This window comes from Equus przewalskii, chromosome 5 (assembly GCF_037783145.1).
Source record: "Equus przewalskii isolate Varuska chromosome 5, EquPr2, whole genome shotgun sequence".
Lineage (NCBI taxonomy): Eukaryota > Metazoa > Chordata > Mammalia > Perissodactyla > Equidae > Equus > Equus przewalskii.
The window spans coordinates 72,680,494-72,701,827 of record NC_091835.1 but is presented as its reverse complement, the minus strand read 5'-3'; the positions used below and the strand labels follow the sequence as shown (position 1 = coordinate 72,701,827).

The 21,334-nt window shown below is 36.8% G+C and overlaps 1 protein-coding gene across 1 annotated transcript; it reads right to left on the bottom strand.

Annotated features, from left to right (window-relative positions):
- Positions 1 to 19,958: 19,958 nt before the first annotated feature.
- On the bottom strand, positions 19,959 to 20,900 carry LOC103556565 (olfactory receptor 9K2-like). Its single transcript, XM_008528723.1, has one exon. It carries the CDS (start codon positions 20,898 to 20,900, stop codon positions 19,959 to 19,961), a length of 942 nt encoding a protein of 313 aa, XP_008526945.1.
- Positions 20,901 to 21,334: the final 434 nt, after the last annotated feature.

Here is a 21,334-nt window from a genome sequence, read left to right as displayed (position 1 = left end):
AATTAAAGGCTATGTCACAAGTACTGAAGAATCATTATGTCAAGACAAAATTAACCCTTCTCCCCTCAAAAATTCTAAATGCACTTTCACTATCCCAGTTTTACACTCTTCTCATAGAGAAATATGACTTATTTTCTTTATTGTTCTGGTTAAACAACTGTCCTTTCCTTTAGTAGCTGATTACTTAAAACATGCTATGGTCCTTTGTGGAAAAGAGACAAGGCGAATTTACTAAATGATGCTCTGCTAAAACCGAAATAATCGCAGAAATCATATTCTAAGGTTATGCCAAGTGAACCTAAGGAATCAGTCTGCAGGAGAGTCTCTTTCCTGCACTCTTGGATGCTTGAACAACTTTGAGGAGAGAAAGTAGATTGTCTTGGATATGTGAGCAGAGGTCTTGAGCCATATGAAATCCCTGATAACTTGCCAAAATATCAGCAGCAGTTATCCATAATGGTTTTGGTTTTGGCATAATAGTAAATTTTTCAAATAATTGCAGCATTGAGGTTTCCCTCATCTTCTGGGAGACAGTCCTCCTGGGAGAGAAGGAAGAATGTCACGTATTAAGAGATCTAGGATCCAGAGCCAAAGTCCGTGAAGGCCCACAGAGGCTCCACATAAAAAAGGAGAAAATAAAGGGGGAAAAAGGGAAAAAAGTGCCTAATAAGAGTCAAAATACGTATAAGAGTTTTTTCTTTCCCTGCTGTGTGAATCCTTTTGGAGTGACCAAAAGGATGTTTCAATCTTGATTTCTCCAGTGAAAAAGAAGCATTTCAATTTCCATGACAACAAAGTTTTTGGTAGGCAAATAGAAACAGTTACATAAATAAATATCCTTCATAGTATAAGTTATTAGGAAATTTTTGTTCCTGGTCATACAGTTCATTTCATTTTCACCCAAAACTGTCCATATTTATTCTTTGGCTATATTTTGTCAATAATAATCGATAAGAATGAGTAGAACAGCATGACCACAATATGGGGCAAAACCCAACAAGTACCCTCTAGTTCATTAAGTAAAAGTAAATAATGATTGACTGGATCTAAAGTTAGGTTCACTTTGTAACTTTAATTGTTTGAAAGTTGTTTATCCAAGTGTCATGTATTAAGTTAATAATTCTTCACCAGTCACTGTATGCACCAAAATTAAATCTTGAAACTGTTATTTATCAGTCAAAAAACCCCAATTTGTATTTGATAAAAAATACATCATTAAACTAACTGCCATAAGTGGATTTTATGTAATATAGTAAGAAAAAGGAAAGGGGGAAAAAGAAGAAAATAATGGGGGCTCATAAAGTCCTCAAGTATACAGCTGATCAAAGGCAATATTTGATATTCACTCCACATTCCCTTTGGTCTCAAAAATAAGCTCAATGTTTGGAAGTTGTTCACCTGGTAGGATAACACAAACTTTCACTGATGAAGGATCTGAGCCCTTCTGGTCTGGCCATGTTGAATTGCTGTGGTTAGTTGTTCATTAATATTTATCATCAGACATGGCAGTCGTAGGGGGCATGCTGTAAAATTCCCTGGGTTACCACTAGACTCCTCCTTGTCTCCTTTCTATTAATATCTTTTGCTAATCAGTATCAGTTACCCAAAAGAATACAAAGCATTTTGTTTACCTGCTGGTTAAGTAAAATCAATGTCCAGAAGGTAGTCTCAAAACTTAGAGCTCATTTTAGCAATTGTTGTGTCCCCTGGTACAATTATCCCTCTGTTGGGTGGTAAGTATACTAATTCAGCAAAGTCCAATGTCATAGGAGCAGCAAGAAAAAAAGTTTAGAGTGGGTTAAATGGGTTAGTAGGTTTTATAGTGCTGGTTGACATTCCCTCTTTGACCCCTTGTATTTGGACATATAGTCTAATTATGAAAGAAATAGCCTTATTTCATGTATATTTCATATAATAAAACCAATATATTGCTTGCTAATGCAGAGCACAGAACGTATCCTGGATTACAGTAACTCAACTACGTAAAGTGCTGACAGCCAGTTGGTCCAATAACTGAGTCTTTAGTAAGTGTTTCCAACATTCCATAAATTCAACTGATTCTGTTGAATGACCAGGTGCATGATGATTCCATTGACTCCCATGGGTATGAGCACATCACCTTACTTCTCTTCTTGTAAAATGAGTGCCTTGTGCCAAAGCACTAGTGCAATACAGGACAATAATGAATAAGGAATTTGTTGAGTCTTGATAGGTTGGTATTAACAGAAGCAATTTGAGCAGGAAGTCCAAAACGATATCTAGAGGAGTGCCTGGACAAATTGCTACTCCTCCTTGATAGAAAAACACAATGTAATCAGCCTGGAAAATGATGATTGGCTGGTAGCCCCAGGTTATTATATAATTATCAGGGACATTTTTTAATTGCAGTAATAACATTTAACATGAGATCTACCCTTTTAACATATTTTAAGTGTGCAGTACAGTATTCTTAGCTATAGGCAAAATGTTATACAGCAGATCTCTAGAGCTTGTTTATCTTGCATAACTTAAATAAGTTGAAACATGTTGAACAGCAACTCTCCATTTCTCTCTCCCAGAGTGCTTGGCAACCACCATTCTACTCTCTGCTTCTATGTTTCGCTATATTAGATATCTTATATAAATGAAATCTTACAGTATTTGTCCTTCCAAGGCTGGCTTTGTCCTTCCGCGACTGGCTTTGATTCATCTATGTTGTCATATATCAGAATTTCCTTCCTTTTTAAGGCTGAATAATATTCCATGGTATGTATATACCACATTTTATTTATTCATCCATCTGTGAATGGACATTTAGGTTGTTTCTACATCTTTTTGATGACTATCGTCAGAAAATTGGACATGTAGGATTGGCAGTTTCCAGGTCAGCTTATCTTGAGCAATCCACTGTGTTGAGTTCTCTCTCTTCTACTATAGCTATATTATTGATGAGAACCCACTGAATGAGCAATGAAGTGGATGGAAAAGAGGCTGGAAAATAGTGGATCATTGTCTTCACCAGGTTACTGAGAACCTCCTCCACATCTGATGTAATTTACTGAGAATTTATGTGGGAAATTAATATTCTCAATACATTTTCACATTCAGGGAGGTCCATCTAAAAGCAGACCACCATGTCAATAATCCTTCAGTCTTGTTGCTTTCAAGTTCCTGGTTATCCAGCTAAACCATTAGCCCACCACCCCTAAGTCAGTGTAACTGTACCAGACCAGATTCCAGGAAATAAAACAACAAGGTATGCAGCTTGAAATTATGTCCTTTAAGAATATTTTCCTTACCAGTGTCCTTTAGAGAACAACATTGAGTTGGACTAGTATGCTGCAGTAGTCCATTTCCAGCTCACTCTCTTTTATATGCAGCACCATCTATAAACCTGGCTTAATTTATATTTTCCCCACAAATTCTGAATACAAAATGTCCCACATGATCATAAATGTAGGCTGAAAGAAAGGTGGCAATGCAGCAGGAGCAGGTACACTGGGAATATGAGCCACTTGCCCGAAAAATAACTTCTGACCTTAAAATACATTCAAGTCAGACATCATATATACAAATTTCACTTCATGACACTTCTCTGTAAACCCAACTGCAATGGTTGATGGGTTATATACTACTATTCAGGGTATTTGTCACTTCTTCTCCATAATAAAGAGTAGAGTCTCCTTCAGGGCCCAAGATAAAAGCTGTTTCTCCAAAGGATAACTTGCATAAAACTTGCTTTTCTCTAAATCCTTAGCAGCCAGAACTGTGATTTTCCAATCAGAATTGGCCAGTTTCCACAGAATATCTGATTTCCACAAGGATTCAGAGAGCCACTGGGTATTCTTTATTTTTTTATTTTTTTTATTTTTTTTATTTTTTCTTAAAGATTGGCACCTGGACTAACAACTGTTGCCAATCTTTTTTTTTTTTCTGCTTTATCTCCCCAAACCCCCCTGTACACAGTTGCATATCCTAGTTGCACGTCCTCCTAGTTGCGGGATGTGGGATGCCACCTCAATGTGGCCTGACAAGTGGTGCCATGTCCGCACCCAGGATCCGAACCCTGGGCCACAGCAGCAGAGCGCGTGAACTTAACCACTCAGCCACGGAGCCGGCCCTGCCACTGGGTATTCTTGTTTATGAGTTTCAAGGGGCAATGGTCCTTATTCTCAAACTTGAACCAGATGAAGAACACCAACACTTTATGGAACCAGGTAAACCTGAGTGCGTCATGGCCACACACACACTAAGAAGCATTATAGATTGCCTCAACAATTGAAAAATTGTAGCCAATATCAGTCACTAATATAGATACAAAGAAACCTAATAAAGTAATAGCCAAAAAAAAAATGAACAGTAGTATATAAAAAATGTTGGTCAAAGAGTACAAACTCCTGGTTAGAAGATGATTAAGTCTGGGGATCTAATGAACAGCACTGTGATTACAGTTCATAATACTGTATTAAATACTTGAAAGTTGCTGAGAGAGTAAAACTTGAATGTTCTCAAGGCAAAAAGGAATTCAGAGCCAGTCCTCATGGCCTAGCAGTGAAATTTCGACATGTTCTGCTTAGTGGGCCCAGCTTTGGTTCCCGAGCACAAAACCACACCACTCATCTGTCAGTAGCCATGCTGTGGTGGTGGCTCACATAGAAGAACTATGAAGGACTTAAAACTAGACTGTACAACTATATACTGGGGCTTTGGGGAGAAAGAAAAAGGAAGATTGGCAACATATTAGCTCAGAGAAAACCTTTCACAGAAAAGAAAAAAAGGAATTGAAAACTTGAAAATTATATGATAGATGGAGGTGCTAGCTAATGCTATAGTGGTAATCATATGGTAATATATGTCTATCAAATCAACATGAACACTCTAAGATTACACAATGTTATATGTCAACTATATCTAAACAAATCTGAAAGAAATAATACCTCATTACCAAATTGCACTTATCACAAGAATGCAAAAAATCTTCTACTAGTAGAATATTAGTAAATGGCATCATTACATTAATACATAAAAGAAAAAAACATATTCTCAATAGGCAAGGGAAAACATTTGATTAAATTCAACACTCATTTATGTTATTGAACAGTTAAACTGGGGGCCGACCAGTGGCACCAAGGCATAATGACATCATGCAGCCTCGTTCTGCAACCCAGTGTTAGCTGGTTCAGGTCCCAGGCACAGACATACACACTGCCCATCAAGTCATGCTGTGGCAGCATCCCACATACAGAATAGATGAAGATTGACACAGATGTCAGCTCAGTGACAACTTCCATCAAGCAAAAAGAGGAAGATTGGTGACAGATGTTAGCTCAGGGCCAATTGTTCCTCACGAAAAAAAAGAAAAAGTTAAACTAAAGTAGACAGAAAAAAGAATTAAAGAAAAACTTTTATAAATATATTTTTAATGAGAACCCATGGAAGACTTCTATCTAAAATAAGGAATAAGACAAGGATATCCACTACCAATGCTTCTAGTCTTCATTTTATCATAGGATTATAGCCAATGAAATAAAAAATTAATTAAAAACTAAATGAAGAAAATATACATTGTAAATATAAAATGAAAATAAAAATGTAGAGTGACATCAGGAACATGATGGAGTGACCAGTTTTCTTTGTCTCTCCTCCCTCAAGCTACAACTAATTGGACATTCAACAGTCAAAAAAGGATATCCACTTAGCACCACAGGACACCTGAATGACCTGTGCTGCTATACATCGGAAGGTGGACAGACTTCCCCCCAGGAGGAGGTGGAGATAGGTGAAAAGTCTCTGACCCCCGGACAGCCTACTACCTGCAAGTGACTCTCTACTGGCTGACTCGCTCATAGCATCACCACAGCACTGAGGGCAGGCGTGTGCATGCATTGGTGGCATGACTGTGGAAACAGCTGATGGGAGACCCCACAGGGCCACTGCAATCATGAGGAGGGGCCCAGGCTCGGTCAGGAAGAGCTGACAGCAATCCCAGTCAGTGCAGATTACACATCTGCTGCCCCCTCCCCCACCAGTAAAAGCAAGTGGAAGTAGTAACCAAACTCTGTCTCTATGCGGAAGTACAAATCCATGCCAGCAAGTAGTATGAAAAAATATATTAAATCTCCAGAACAGAAGGAAAATGACAAGTACCCAAAAACAATCCCTAAGACACTGAAATCTATAACCTAAATAGCAATGAATTCAAAATAGCCATCATTTAAAAACTCAATGAGTTAAAAGACAATACAGATAAGACAACTCAACAAGTTCAGGAGCTATGTCACAAAAGAGCTTGATACTATAAAGAAGAACCAATCAGAAATGTTGGAGATGAAGAACACAATGGAGGAGATTAAGAAAAATCTGGACTCTGAATAGTAGGGTCAATAATACAGAAGACGGAATTAGCAATTTGGAGGACAGGAATATAGAAATGCTTCAGATAGAGGAAGAGAGAGAACTAAGACTAAAAAGAAATGAAGAAACTCTCCAAGAAATATCCGACTCAATTAGGAAATGCAACATAACAATTATAGGTATCCAAGAGGCAGAAGAGAAGAAGGCAGAAAACCTGTTCAAAGAAATCTTGGCTGAGAACTTCCCAAACCAGGGGAAGAGAAGGAACTCCATGTGACAGAAGCTAATAGATCTCCAAACTTTATCAATGTAAAAAGACCAACCCCAAGGCATATAGTAGTGAAACTTGCAAAAGTCAATGACAAAGAGAAAATATTAAGGGCAGTAAGGCAGAAGAAAATAACATACAAAGGAACCCCCATCAAGCTGTCAGCAGATTTCTCAGCATCTACCATACAGGCTAGAAGAGAGTGGAATGATATATTCAAAACTCTGAAGGAAAAAACTTGCAACCAAGAATACTTTATCCAGTGAAAATATCCTTCAAGTATGATGAGAAATAAAAATTTTCCCAGATAAACAAAAGTTAAGGGAGTTCATCACCACAAGACCCCAACCCCCACAAGAAATGCTCAGGAAGACGCTCATACCTGAAAACAAAAAAAGGAAAGGGGTTACAAAACCCAGAGCAAAGGAGATAAGTAGAAAGACAAAATCAGAAAGTTGCAGCTCTCCATCAGAACAGGTTAGCAAATGCTAAGGATAGCAATAAACATAAAAGGAAGGGAAACACCAAGAATAAATATAATCTTGTCATTTTAACCACAAACTCACAACACAAGAAGGAAGGAGGAAAAAGGATCTGACAATAACAACCTAGAAGGGGAAGAGGAAAGGGATGGAATCTAAGGAAATAAGAGGCTATCAGAAAATGGAGTATCTCATCTATGAGATGTTTTATACAAACCACATGGTAACCACTAAACAAATAACAAGAATACAGACAAATTACAAATGAGAAGAAAGCCAATATAGAAAACTAGCTACCTGAATTGGTAGTCCAAAAATCATGGGACGAGAACAAAGGAAGTACAGGAGAACCAGAAAACAAGCAATAAAATGGCAGCTTTATGCCCGCACATTTCAATAATCACTCTAAATGTAAATGGATTGAACTCCCCATCAAAAGACACAGAGTGGCAGGATGGATTAAAGAATAAGACCCAACAATATGCTGCCTCCAGGAAACACACCTCAGCCCAAAAGACAAACACAGACTCAGAGTAAATGGATGGAAGACGATACTCCAAGCTAATAACGAACATAAGAAAGAAGGTGTCACCATACTTATATCAGACAAAGTAGACTTCAAAGCAAAACAGATAAAGAGAGACAAAGAGGGGCAGTTTATAATGATAAAAGGGACACTCCACCAACAAGACATAACACTTATAAATACATACACACCCAATAGAGGAGCACCAAAGTACATAAAGCAACTATTAAGAAAACTAAAAGGAGATATCAACAACAATGCAATAATAGTAGGGGACCTCAGCACCCACTAACATCAATGGATAGATCATCCAAACAGAAAGTAAACAAGGAAATTGTAGAATTAAATGAAAAACTAGACCAGATGGATTTAATAGATATGTATAGAGCACTCCATCTAAAAACAGCAGGTTGCACATTCTTCTCAAGAGTGCATGGAACATTCTCAAGGATAGACCATATCTTGGGAAACAAAGCAAGCCTCAACAAATTCAAGAGGGTTGAAATAATATCAAGCATCTTTTCTGAACATAATGCTACGAAACTAGAAATAAACTACAAGAATAAAGTTGGGAAAGGGGCAAAGATGTGGAGATCAAACAACATGCTACTGAACAACCAACAGACCATTGAAGAAATTAAAGGAAAAATCAAATATTATCTGGAGACAAATGAAAATGAAAAGACGCCATACCAATCATTTGGGATGCAGCAAAACGGGTCCTAAGAGGGAAATTCGTTGCAATACAGGTTCACCTCAATAAACAAGAAAAATCTCAGATAAGCAATCTCAAATGACACCTAACAGAATTAGAAAAAGAAGAACAAACAAACCCAAAGTTAGTAGAAGGAGGGAAATAAAAAAATTAGAGCAGAAATAAATGAAAGTGAAACAAAAAAGACAGTAGAAAGGATCAATGAAACAAAGAGTTGGTTCTTTGATAAAATAAACAAAATTGACAAATCCGTAGCCAGGCTCACTAAGAAAAAAAGAGAGAAGACTCAAATAAATAAAATTATAAATGAAAGAGGAGAAATCACAATGGATACCACAGAAATACAAAAGATTATAAGAGAATACTATGAAAAACTATATGCTTACAAATTGGACAACTTAGAAGAAATGGATAAATTCTTAGACTCTTACAACCTCCCAAAACTGAATCAGGGAGAAATAGAGAATCTGAATAGACCAATCACAAGTAAAGAAATTGAAACAGTAATCAAAAACCTCCCCAAAAATAAAAGTCCAGGACCAGAGGGCTTCTCTGGAGAATTCTACCAAACATTCAAAGAAGATTTAATACCTATCCTTCTCAAACTATTCCAGAAAATTGAGGAAGATGGAGACCTCCCTAACACATTCTATGAAGCCAACCTCACTCTGATCCCAAAGCCAGACAAGGACAACACAAAGAAGGAAAGCTACAGGCCAATATCACTGATGAACATAGATGCCAAAATCCTCAACAAAATTCTGGCAAACCCAATACAGCAATACATTAAAAAGATCATACACCATGATCAAGTGAGATTTATACCAGGGACACAGGGATGGTTCAACATCCACAAGTCAATCAATGTGATATACCACATCAACAAATCGAGGAATAAAAACCACATGATCATCTCAATAGATGCAGAGAAAGCATTTGACAAGATCCAACAGCCACTTATGATAAAATCTCTTAACAAAATGGGGATAGAAGGAAATTACCTCAACATAATAAAGGCCATATATGACAAACCCACAGCCACCATCATGTTCAATGGGCAAAAACTGAGCGCCATCCTCCTGAGAACAGGAACGAGACAAGGATGGCCTCTATCACCACTCTTATTCAACATAGTACTGGAGGTTTTGGCCAGAGCAATTAGGCAAGAGAAAAGAATAAAAGGAATCCAAATAGGGAGGGAAGAAGTGAAACTCTTGCTGTTTGCAGACAACATGATCTCATATATAGAAAATCCCAAACAGTCCATTGGAAAACCATTAGAAATAATCAACAACTACAGCAAAGTTGCCGGGTATAAAATCAACTTATACAAATTAGTAGCATTTCTATACTCTAACAACGAACTAACAGAAAAAGAACTCAAGAACACAATACCATTCATAATCGCAACAAAAAGAATACAATACCTTGGGGTAAATTTAACTAAGGAAGTGAAAGACCTATACAACGAAAACTACAACACTTTCCTGAAAGAAATTGATGATGACATAAAGAGATGGAAAGACATTCCATGCACATGGACTGGAAGAATAAACATAGTTAAAATGTCCACACTTCCTAAAGCAATCTACAGATTCAATGCCATCCCAATCAGAATCCCAATGACACTCTTCACAGAAATAGAACAAAAAATCCTAAAATTCATATGGGGCAACAAAAGATCGCGAATTGCTAAAGCAATCCTGAGAAAAAAGAACAAGCCTGGAGGCATCACAATCCCTGACTTCAAAACATACTACAAAGCTACAGTAATCAAAACAGCTTGGTACTGGTACAAAAACAGGTGCATAGATCAATGGAACAGAATTGAAAGCCCAGAAATAAAACCATACAGCTATGGACAGCCAATCTTCAACAAAGGAGCTGAGGGCTTACAATGGAGAAAAGAAAGTCTCTTCAACAAATGGTGCTGGGAAAACTGGACAGCCACATGTAAAAGGATAAAAATTGACCATTCTTTTTCACCATTCACAAAAATAAACTCAAAATGAATCAAAGACCTAAAAGTAAGACCTGAAACCATAAAGCTTCTAGAAGAAAATATAGGCATTACACTCTTTGACATCAGTATCAAAAGGAGCTTTTTGGACACCATGTCTTCTCAGGCAAGGGAAACAATAGAAAGAATAAACAAATGGGACTTCATCAGACTCAAGAACTTCTTCAAGGCAAGGGAAAACAGGATTGAAACAAACAACCCACCTTGGGAAAAAATATTTGCAAGTCATATATCTGACAAAGGGTTAATCTCCATACTATATAAAGAACTCACACAACTCAACAACAAAAAAGTCAAACAACCCAATCAAAAAATGGGCAGGGGACATGAACAGACATTTCTCCAAAGAAGGTATACAATGGCCAATAGGCACATGAAATGATGCTCATCATCACTGATCATCAGGGAAATGAAAATCAAAACTACACTAAGATATCACCTTACACCCGTTAGAATGGTAAAAATAACCAAAACAAAATGTAATAAATGTTGGAGAGGTTGTGGAGAAAAAAGAACCCTCATACACTGCTGGTGGGAATGCAAACTGGTGCAGCCACTATGGAAAGCAGTACGGAAATTTCTCAAAAAATTAAAAATAGAAATACCATATGACCCAGCCATCCCACTGCTGGGTATCTATCCAAAGAACTTGAAATCAGCAATTCCAAAAGTCCCATGCACCCCTATGTTCACTGCAGCATTATTTATAATAGCCAAAACATAGAAGCAACCTAAGTGCCCATCAATTGATTGGATAAAGAAGATGCAGTATATTTATACAATGGAATACTACTCAGCCATAAAAATGGATAAAATCGTCCCATTCACAACAACATGGATGGACCTTTAGGGAATTATGTTAAGTGAAATAAGCCAGATAGAGAAAGACAATCTCTGTATGACTCCAATCTCTGCATGACAAAGAGAACAGATTAGTGGCTACCAGGGGAAAGGAGGGGTGAGGGGTGGCACAAAGGGTGAAGTGGTGCACCTACAACATGACACCGTGACTGACAAACAATAATGTGCAACTGAAATTTCACAAGGTTGTAAACTATCATAATCTTAATAAAAAGTAAAAAAACTTAAAGGAAGAAAAACACATATTTTAAGGTATAGCTGCTTTCTTTTTAGGAAATCTACATACAAGTTATCAGGGTGGAATCTTCTTAGATTTATTACCAATATTTGAAATAGATGGTGAACCTTGGTTTAGGTCTTCTAGTTTTCATGTGGTGAATATTATTACCATGAGTTATCCCCTCTGACATAAGAATGTTATTGTGCTATATATTTGTGATTTGTGTACTTTATGTATGTAATAATTTTATAAAAATTAATAAAAACAAATATTGCATCAATCTTTGTACATGACTATGTGTCTACTGAGTATAAGTATTATATAATCAATAAAACATATTTATATTAATCACACTCTACCTGTATATAATTATTCTAGGAAGATTGAACTTTTAATTGATTTGACAATTAACCATATTGTGGATTTGCAACACGAGACCACACGTATAACTGTGTTAAGCTAATTAAACACAGAGAACACAACAATTATAACTAATTATTTATATCATCACTTGTCACTCATTACTGCCATGTCATCATGAATTACAAGACAAGGGAATAGCCATCTTAAAAACTCAAGAAAGGGGCTGGCCCCGTGGCCGAGTGGTTAAGTTCGCGCGCTCCGCTGCAGGCGGCCCAGTGTTTCGTTGATTCCAATCCTGGGCGCGGACATGGCACTGCTCATCAGACCACGCTGAGGCAGCGTCCCACATGCCACAACTAGAAGGACCCACAACAAAGAATATACAACTATGTACCGGGGGGTTTTGGGGAGAAAAAGGGAAAAAATAAAATCTTTAAAAAAAAAACTCAAGAAATATTTAGAATATAAAACCCCCTTTTAAAGTTTGTTTTTCTTTTGAATTTGGGATCTTAATCTGGGGAAAGCAACACCAAAAATATTGTCCAACATGGCCGGTCATTACACGAACATTTTAGCATAGGTCATAGATATTTAGAGATAAGATTGCACTCAGCATTATTAATCAGAGTACAGCATTCAAAATAAACATAGCTGCAAATAATTATTAAATTTTAGGTTTATTAAAAGTAAGAACTATTAAAAATGATTAGAGCATATGACAGAAATCACAAGGAAAGTGACAGACTCTCAAGAGGGCATCTCTTGCTGAGAAAAGAAGTTAAACTTATCAAGTCCAGGAAACAGAACTTTGCATTTTGCTAAGAGAAAAATCTATACTGAAAGACTTATTTTTGGAATTGTTATCCTTTTTAAAAATTGTGTAAGCTTTCTTAAAACTGAATTTATACTTTCTTTTCTAATTTTTTAAACACATACAAATATAGATGTATAACTATGGCTTTAAAAACTATAAACCTTATTATATATAAGACAGAATACATGCCACAAAGAATTTCCTTTCTTTATTGAAGCTTTACAAAGAGCCAACTTTTTTTAATGTAAAGGTATACAGAAGAGTAAAACTATGCTTAGTGCTGCTCTGTGTTTGTATTTTTTTCTTTATCAAATTAAATTTCTTCATAAGCTGCTCATGTGGCAAAAGATTTCATAAGATCAAAGATTATCCATTTATTAATTTAATATTAGTCCTAGCTTTTAAGGCCAATAAAAGATCGTGGTAATTATATCTAATTTGACAAACCGCAGAGCAACACAATCAGTTGGTATTAAAATTTTATCAGAGAGATTTATTATTCAGAGATTATACATGGAAAGATCATATCCAGATGATTTGTAAATATGTATAGCTTTTTACATGTCAATCATACTTCAATACAGTTGTTAAAAAAATACATATCATGAGCAAAAATCAAAAGATATCCTGGATTCCTACCCAGGGTTGGGTTCTCTTCACAAATCTTCAGATCTTCAGTAAGAAAAATTCATTTGAAAGAAAGGATTTTGTTTTGGTACAATCTTGACTCATGTAACACACCAGAGGTATTATATATTAAATTTTCTGAGCAGAAATTTTAATGTGGGTAAAGATGTTCCAAACTAGTTCCAAGAAAGCTTTTTTGTTTGTTTAATAGAACCCAATTAACTTTTACTTCCAATTTAATCACAAAATTATTTGAATGATATCGGGTAGGTCATAAAATTTACAGAAAGGTAGAAAATCTGATTCAGAAAATGAATAAGAATTAAGTAAGCCTAGACATCCAGACTCACAACCCAAAATGCTACCACCATTGCTGCTCAGTATTGGAAATCATGGTCATGTCACCATCATCAATATTTCAGAACAATGAAATGTCCCCACAAGCAACAGTGCCAAGGTTTTCATTCATTAGATTCCATCGTTGAAACCATCAGTGTTCATTTTAAACTGTTATGGTTTCTTATCACCAATCTCTCAAGATTCAATGTCCCAAACAAGAGCATGAGATTGACTCTTGGTCATATATCCATGTCCTTAGCTTCCAGGAAGAGAGAGAGAAGCATCTCGATCTTCAGATTTGTGTAAGAAGTAGTGTGAGTATGGTTCCCACCAACAGTTGCACACTGCCAGATTTCCCAAGTAGAGGAAGATGTTTAGATGCTGAGCAGCCAAACAATAATAAATTTTGATTACAAGATTGTTCTTATCTAAGCATCACCCAGATAAATTGTCTCCTAAGCACTGACAAGTTAAAAGCCTTAGGTCTTTTTTCATGAAATGTTGCTTTGAGAAATTTAAAGTGCAAATAAAAACTGCATAGTGGCTATGTATTGCTGTTTTGCTCTCTGGTTTCCATTTCCCCTTCCTTAATAACACCTGACTTATTTTTAAGGCATTAACCATTTCCAATTCGACACAGTCTACTGGATTCAATTTAGGAGTCCTCTCTTCCCTTGGCAAATTGATGGGCCCACAACAAGGGAAAGTCAATAGAATGCTTCCACACTGCAATTTGAAGTTTTAGCAGAGTGACTCAGAGAACGATAATACTTGAAGTTCATGTTTCCAACCTGTGATATTCTTTTCAGATGTGTCCCTGCTATACCTTTCCTCTGTGTCCTACTCTTTGTTCTCTGCAGTATCTTTGGTCTTACCCTATTTTAAATCTGATTCTTCTGCCTCCATATCAATTCTGTGTGTTACCAAATACCCTTACCCTTCTAATAAGTAACTTCTTGCCTAGGTTGCTTAACTCAGTTTCTATTACTTGCACCCAAAAAAACCTTAACCAAATATCCAAAATTGGCACCAGGGAGTGCATGGATGTAACTGCTTCACGGAAACCTTAGGGTTTGGGAATTGTTTACCTAGCCAAAAATATGATGTAAGAAAAGCAACCCCATTTTATATTGGGGTTAGAACCTAGGTGTTCACATAATTTGTGACAAAACTGCTGATTAACTTATCACACTCTTAAATGGAATCATATGCCCACTGACAGCAAGAACCTGATGGACCATACCGTCACCATCATGAGATGTAATTATGGCATGATTAATTCAAAGACTGCAACATTGTATGAGTACTTCTGATAACTTAAAGCAAAAATTCAGCTCAGATTCTTAAGATCTCACCTCTAGATAGGGAATTTCTGTCACCACAACAAGATAATCTCATATTTCACAGCTGCAGAGATCAAACAGCAGAAAACTAAACCCTGAGTGTGAATTTTTGGTTTGCTGAATACAAAATACGTTGACTTATTCCTCCCATGTCTCTCATACAATTAGGCTGAGGATTCCTGGGTGTGAAGATTACCTTAAACATTTCAAATATCCTGACATTTTTGGAACTCTACCCCAACCACCTTTGCATAAGGAAGCAAACCCCCATGACAGAACTATTCCCCTCCTGCCTTCAGATGCTGCTCCTTCTTTACCTGAGGCAGTTTCCTTGAGAGAGGAAGCTGTAATTCCCCCGACATCCCACTCTTCATTTCCATGCCCTCAGTTATTAGAATCAGAACCCAAAATGCTGAGAAAGGAATACTGCTCCAATGCAGATGCAGAATTTGTGGAAGATTAACTTAAAAATTTGAGTATTTTTGGATACATATTGGCAAACTGCAAAGTACTTTGGTGTGAGGGAATTTTGAGAGCTCTTTAACTTGAGGGGGCATGGAAACATTGGGCAGAATTTTTACATATCAGAAATTTGACAATTAGTATGCTAGTTCATGTAAATAAGTAGAAGTCTAATAGTTTGCAGGGTTGATAAATGTAAGCCATTAACTAATACTGGATCTCTCAAAAGGAACTTGAGACGCTAGAAACACTTTGGGAAAACTCTAGAAGAAGAAATTCAATATCTTTAGGAGAACACTAGCGCTGAGGAGGATTAACCATAGATGTTCTGGTCTCATATACCCTGGTTAGGTGCCCCTGAGATGTCAGAAAATCTTCCCTTCACCAGTGACAACAGGGAACAACCAGCAACTTTCAAAGCAGCTGTGATACTTCTTTTTAAGGATGTTGGTGGGAGACGTTAAAGTTATAATGGCCTTCCATTTTTATATCATTGGGAATAGTGTGGGAAAGTTCAAATTGCGGCACCTGACAGAAAGCCAAGGAAGATTTGGTTAACATGATGGTAGCGGCTCTGGCTTAGTAGTCAAAAAGGATGGATGTAGCATAGCAGTCTCCACCTACAGTTGGTTAATCATGAGGTGTCTAGGAATAAAATAAGTAGGCACTCTTCTGAGAGAAAGAGAGAGAGAGAAACAGAGATTGACACTAAATCTGGTCAACAGAGAGCTGACTTGAGCCACATGATTCAGATCGTGCTCATTTCCCAATTCTTAGACATAAGTTGATTCACACACAGAGTCACTGTAATGAAGAGAAGGCTGGATACTCCTGACTAAGATGTGAATTGAAATCCTTCCAACAAACCTTTCAGTATTTCAGTGACTAATCTTTAGATGACCAAACACTGAAGAAAAGTATATACCCACAGATTTTGTGGACTTTTAAAGATATTTACATCCTGTCTTGGTACTATCCAACAAAGGAACAAAGAGCTTAAAATTTCTTGATGTAAATATTTCCAACAGTGTGGCATTTGACAAGTTTGGATCTTATTTGGAGGTTCTTAGTCTGTTTTCCACTTTCTAACTCCTTGGAATGCTGACTAGCAACTTGCTCTCTCCAGCCTTACCATTGTGTATGTGCAGCCAGAGCAAAGTAAAATTTATATGTTTAATTATTTATCTTTTGCTTAAGTCATCCAAAGTTAATTTATTTAGGTTGCCACAAAATAAACCCAACTACAAGACCTTCAGTTAAGGAAACTGATGTCAATCATTACAGTGCCAAACAACGTGAATAAAAAGGTGATTTTAAAATGTTTGATAAAGAAAGAAAAAACTATTTCAAAAATCTAGAAGCCATACTCCATAAAAGTGAGAAATATGAAAATCAATCTTTGGTTCAAGTTTTTGGTTTTTTTATACAAAGTTAGAATAATTAAGTGCCTTTGAAATGGATTCCTCTTCCATATTGTTTTCAGTCCCAGGATACCTAGCTTTTCTCTTATCCCATCTCTTCCCTCTTCTTCCTCTCCCTCTCCAGTCCCTAATTGTAAGAATCTTTGTCCTCACCGAGATCACTAGGACAACAGCTTACGTACACTCAGAATATTTATTGATTTTATGACCTGTACTGGTACCGTGGAATTGGGCAAAGTAGCATCCCATGTTCAACTCACAAGAGTAAGAATAACATGGTCCAATATCAAGTCAACATTACAACATTTTTTACAATATCTAATGAGTTTAGCTACTCAAATCACCATAACAATTTAAATCTCACAATAAGGAACTGAAACTATTCTAAAAAAAGACAAGTATAACAAGCTCTGGGTGCTTGTCCACAGATGCTTAGTTTAGTAATTTTAACGTATTAGTGAAGTTTCTAATGAATGCTTAATTATCATTTGCAACTATCTGAGTCAGAGAATCTTAGCACTCTGGCAATGGAAAATAGTATTATAAACATCCTCACCAAAGTTCTACATCAATACACTAAACATTAGGTAAACATTTACAATACATAAAATTTAAAGACAGGGGCTGGCCCAGTGGCACAGCGGTTAAATTCACACGTTCCGCTTCTTGGTGGCCCGGGGTTCTCTGGTTCGGATCCCAGGTGCAGACACGGCACCGCTTGACACGCCGTGCTGTGGTAGGCGTCCCAGTATAAAGTAGAGGAAGATAGGCATGGATGTTAGCTCAGGGCCAGGCTTCCTCGGCAAAAAGAGGAGGACTGGCAGTAGTTAGCTCAGGGCTAATCTTCCTCAAAAAAAAAAAAAATTTAAAAACAAAATGCAGTACATGGTGTTACAGGATAATCACTATATGTGCATGTCCAAAAATCTATAACCAGGGAAGACAAAACAATGCAGTACAAGTAAGTTAAGAGAGTTCGAGGTGTTTAGTGCAATCTTCAGCCTCTCGAGATCATGTCACTACTAAAAGATTTCTCCAAGTGGATTTTTGTGTACAGTATTAAAGCCCCTTCAAAATAGCAACTTATGATGAATGTGATTCAGAATATCTTCAAACTCTCTTGGATACGGCAATGTTTCATAAACAATCCATGAATCATTGAAAAAGAATACACTTTGTCAATGAAAGCTAAAAGAATGTTGCTAAGACATTGGGTTATTCTGACATAATCTTCATGGCACAAGTAACAATAAAAATATAAATCAGGCACTACTTTTCATAGAAGCCCTGTGAACCCAGAAAAAAATTTACGGCAATTAAAAGAAAATAAGATAGAGCTTAATTTAACACCTTTGAAAGCATTCTGCCTTGGTTTTTAACTTTCCTGGATTCCTTCCAACATTTGGAGTGATTTAAGCAACGCCGCTTGTGAGGTTATACCCTGGAATACTGTTTTGTCTACAAACAGGAAATATAATCTGCCAGACTAAAAACTAAAGCAAATGAATCTAGGCTGTATTGTTATTCAATATTTTATTGCCTTTTCCCAATAGTCCTTAATAACCCACAGTTGTTAGATATATCAAAGAGTGACATTATAAGGTTAATGGGCGTGCAAAGCAAATAAGTAAAATCTAAACCTAAAAAGTTTGTTATCCAGACTTATAATAATCAATGCCAAAGATCACTTTCCCGAGCTGATTTGGATTCCTATTTCACTCTCAAACATTATTTGTCTGAATATCAAGAAAAATGGTAGATTCACAGGTTTAGGCATAAGGAGATAAATACAAGCTTGATTTATTAAGCCACTTAGCTTCTCTCTTTATCTCTCAAATAAGAATAATTATTTCACAAATCTCTTACCCTAATAAACATTAACCCACAAAGGTGCATACCATTGTGCATTCTTCAAGGGAGGTTTTACTTTCTAAACAAAAATAGAAAAAAAGAAGACCTAATCAGAGATCTATATTTTAGATTTTCACAGTGTCAAGTATATGGATAAAAGTGGTAATTGTTTTTTATTTCTTAGGTTTAGTTTTTGTGTAAGGTTTAATATTGTCTAGACTTAGATATTGTAGTTGTTGAGCGGAAGTATTACTTACTATCAATTGTAAAAACAGTAATTCTGACATGACTGTCTCTGGAACTTGGCCTCCCTTGCTACCTGTCAAATCTGTGGAATGCTGCCTTAACCACCGTTCCCCTCTCAACTGATGTCTGATATTTAGGACTAATCACATTTTTAAATTACTTCGTATCCAAATTAATCCAAACACACTCATAGGTAGACAGACAACCACATACATGCATGCACACAAACATGGACATTTACATATAATCCTACAATCCATAGAGGTTACTGCAAGGCCTTGTGATATTTTTAACTGAGATTTTCAAGCTGACTTCATTTCAATATAATGCTTTCAGTAATTGCATGTTCACCCCAATGATTTGTATTATCCAAAAGATAGAGGACGTGAACTCTAAAACATCATAAATATCATAAGATGTTCTCATCGTATGAGAGCAAAGCAGGGGTGACCATGCCATTCAAAGAAAACCAAACAAAAAGTCATAATTAAACCAAATCAATGCAATTTTCCCATGTTTCTTCTTCTTTGGCCCCTTTAATTCAACAAAGATCACTGGTTATTTTACCTTTCCATTTATTCCTAATCATATTTGCATGCTCTCCCATCTTTGGCATGACATCAGAAACAAAACACAACATTAGTATTTATACTGAGTGTCATTTGCCTATAAAACAGTTAGGTCACACAGTTTCCAAGTTAATCATTATACTAGGTATTTTCTCTCTCTGAATTTTACTTAGGCATACAGGGAAGAGAAACAATAAAATTCTATACTTCCCCCTTACATAACATACTATTACCTGGAGAGTGAGAAATATATAACTCTTTGTAGAAATGCAGCAAATTTTTCATGAGTGTCCAGAACCTTCAGATTTAACATTACCTTGAGGAAAAGTGAGTAAGTTATTTGGAACATTCTTTATAGGATATTATTAACGCTGTGGAATAGAAAAGGTAAGGTTTTTGATTTTTGTTTTTTTAGTAAACCTGAGTTTTCCATGCCTTAGTCTAGAAGATCAGGAAGACAAAATCAAGCAAGAAACAGTAAAACAAGTGGAAACAGATTTAGAGTAGAACTTTGTTCCTCCAAAGGACTTTTCTCATGGCATCTTTAACATCTTTATTTCTAAGAGAGTAGATTAAGGGGTTCAGCATAGGTGTGAACAAAATGTAACATACTGAAGCCACTTTACGAAGTTCAGGGTTGTTTGGTGGTGTCAGATAGACAAAGGAGACAGTCCCATAGAGCAAACTTACAACCCCTAGATGGGAGCTGCAAGTAGAGAAGGCTTTCTTCCTCCCTTCACTGGAGCGGATCTTTAAAACTGTGGACACAATATACATGTAAGATACAACAATAACAACTATTGTGGGCAAAATAATGAGGACAGCCAAACTAAGTGACACCATCTTATTGATAAAGATATTGGAACAGGAGATCTTCTCAATTGGGTTTGAATCACAGTAGAAGTGATCAATAACTCTGGAGGCACAGAAAGACATTGAGAATGTTGCACTGATTTGAAGGATGGAACTAACCCAGCCACAGAGATAGGAACCAGCCACCAACTGGATACAGAGGTTTCTTGACATACGGACAGTATAGAGCAGCGGGTTGCAGATGGCAATGAAGCGGTCATAGGCCATTGCTGCCAGGACAAAGGCCTCTGTGACCATGAAAAGTGCATAAAGAAACAGCTGAGCCACACAACCTGTAAAGGATATGGTCTTTTTCTGAGACAGGATGTTGACCATGGCTTTGGGTACAATAACAGTGGAGTAGGAGAGGTCAATGATGGAGAGATTGCCTAGGAAGAAATACATTGGTGTGTTCAGCCGGGGATCAGTCACAATGATGCCAATCATGCTAAGGTTCCCCAGAAGGACCATCCCATAAACAATCAGGAATAGTAGAAAGAGGAGACTGTGGAGCTCTGGATGGACCCTGATGCCTACAAGAATGAAGTCAGTCACTTCTGAGTGGTTGTCTCCTCCCTTGTCACCCATGGCAAATTTCTGCTTAAAGGTATAAGAAAAAGTCAAAAGACAAAGTTTCCACTCTTTCTCTATTATCACAAATAACACTTCACCTTAAAAAAGACTTCATAGTTGACATAATATTTTCATCTCCATTATCCTATTAAGTTTTCAAACATGAGCAAACCAAAGATGAGAGATACTTTAACTTGCCTAAGGTAACATAGCTAGCTAAAAAAAGAATTTGAGGGACTGTCCCAGTGGAGCAGTGGTTAAATTCACATGCTTCACTTTGGCACCCTGGAGTTCGTGGGTTCAGATCCTGGGCCCAGACCTATACACTGCTCATCAAGCCATACTGTGGCAGCGTCCCACATACAAAATATAGAAGAATATTGGCACAGATGTTAGCTCAGCAACAATCTTCCTCAAGTGAAAAAAAAAAAAGAATTTGGACTCAAGGT

Bases quoted from the DNA above. Each gene is read 5' to 3' on its own strand.
- LOC103556565 (XM_008528723.1), bottom strand. From the start codon at position 20,900: ATGGGTGACAAGGGAGGAGACAACCACTCAGAAGTGACTGACTTCATT.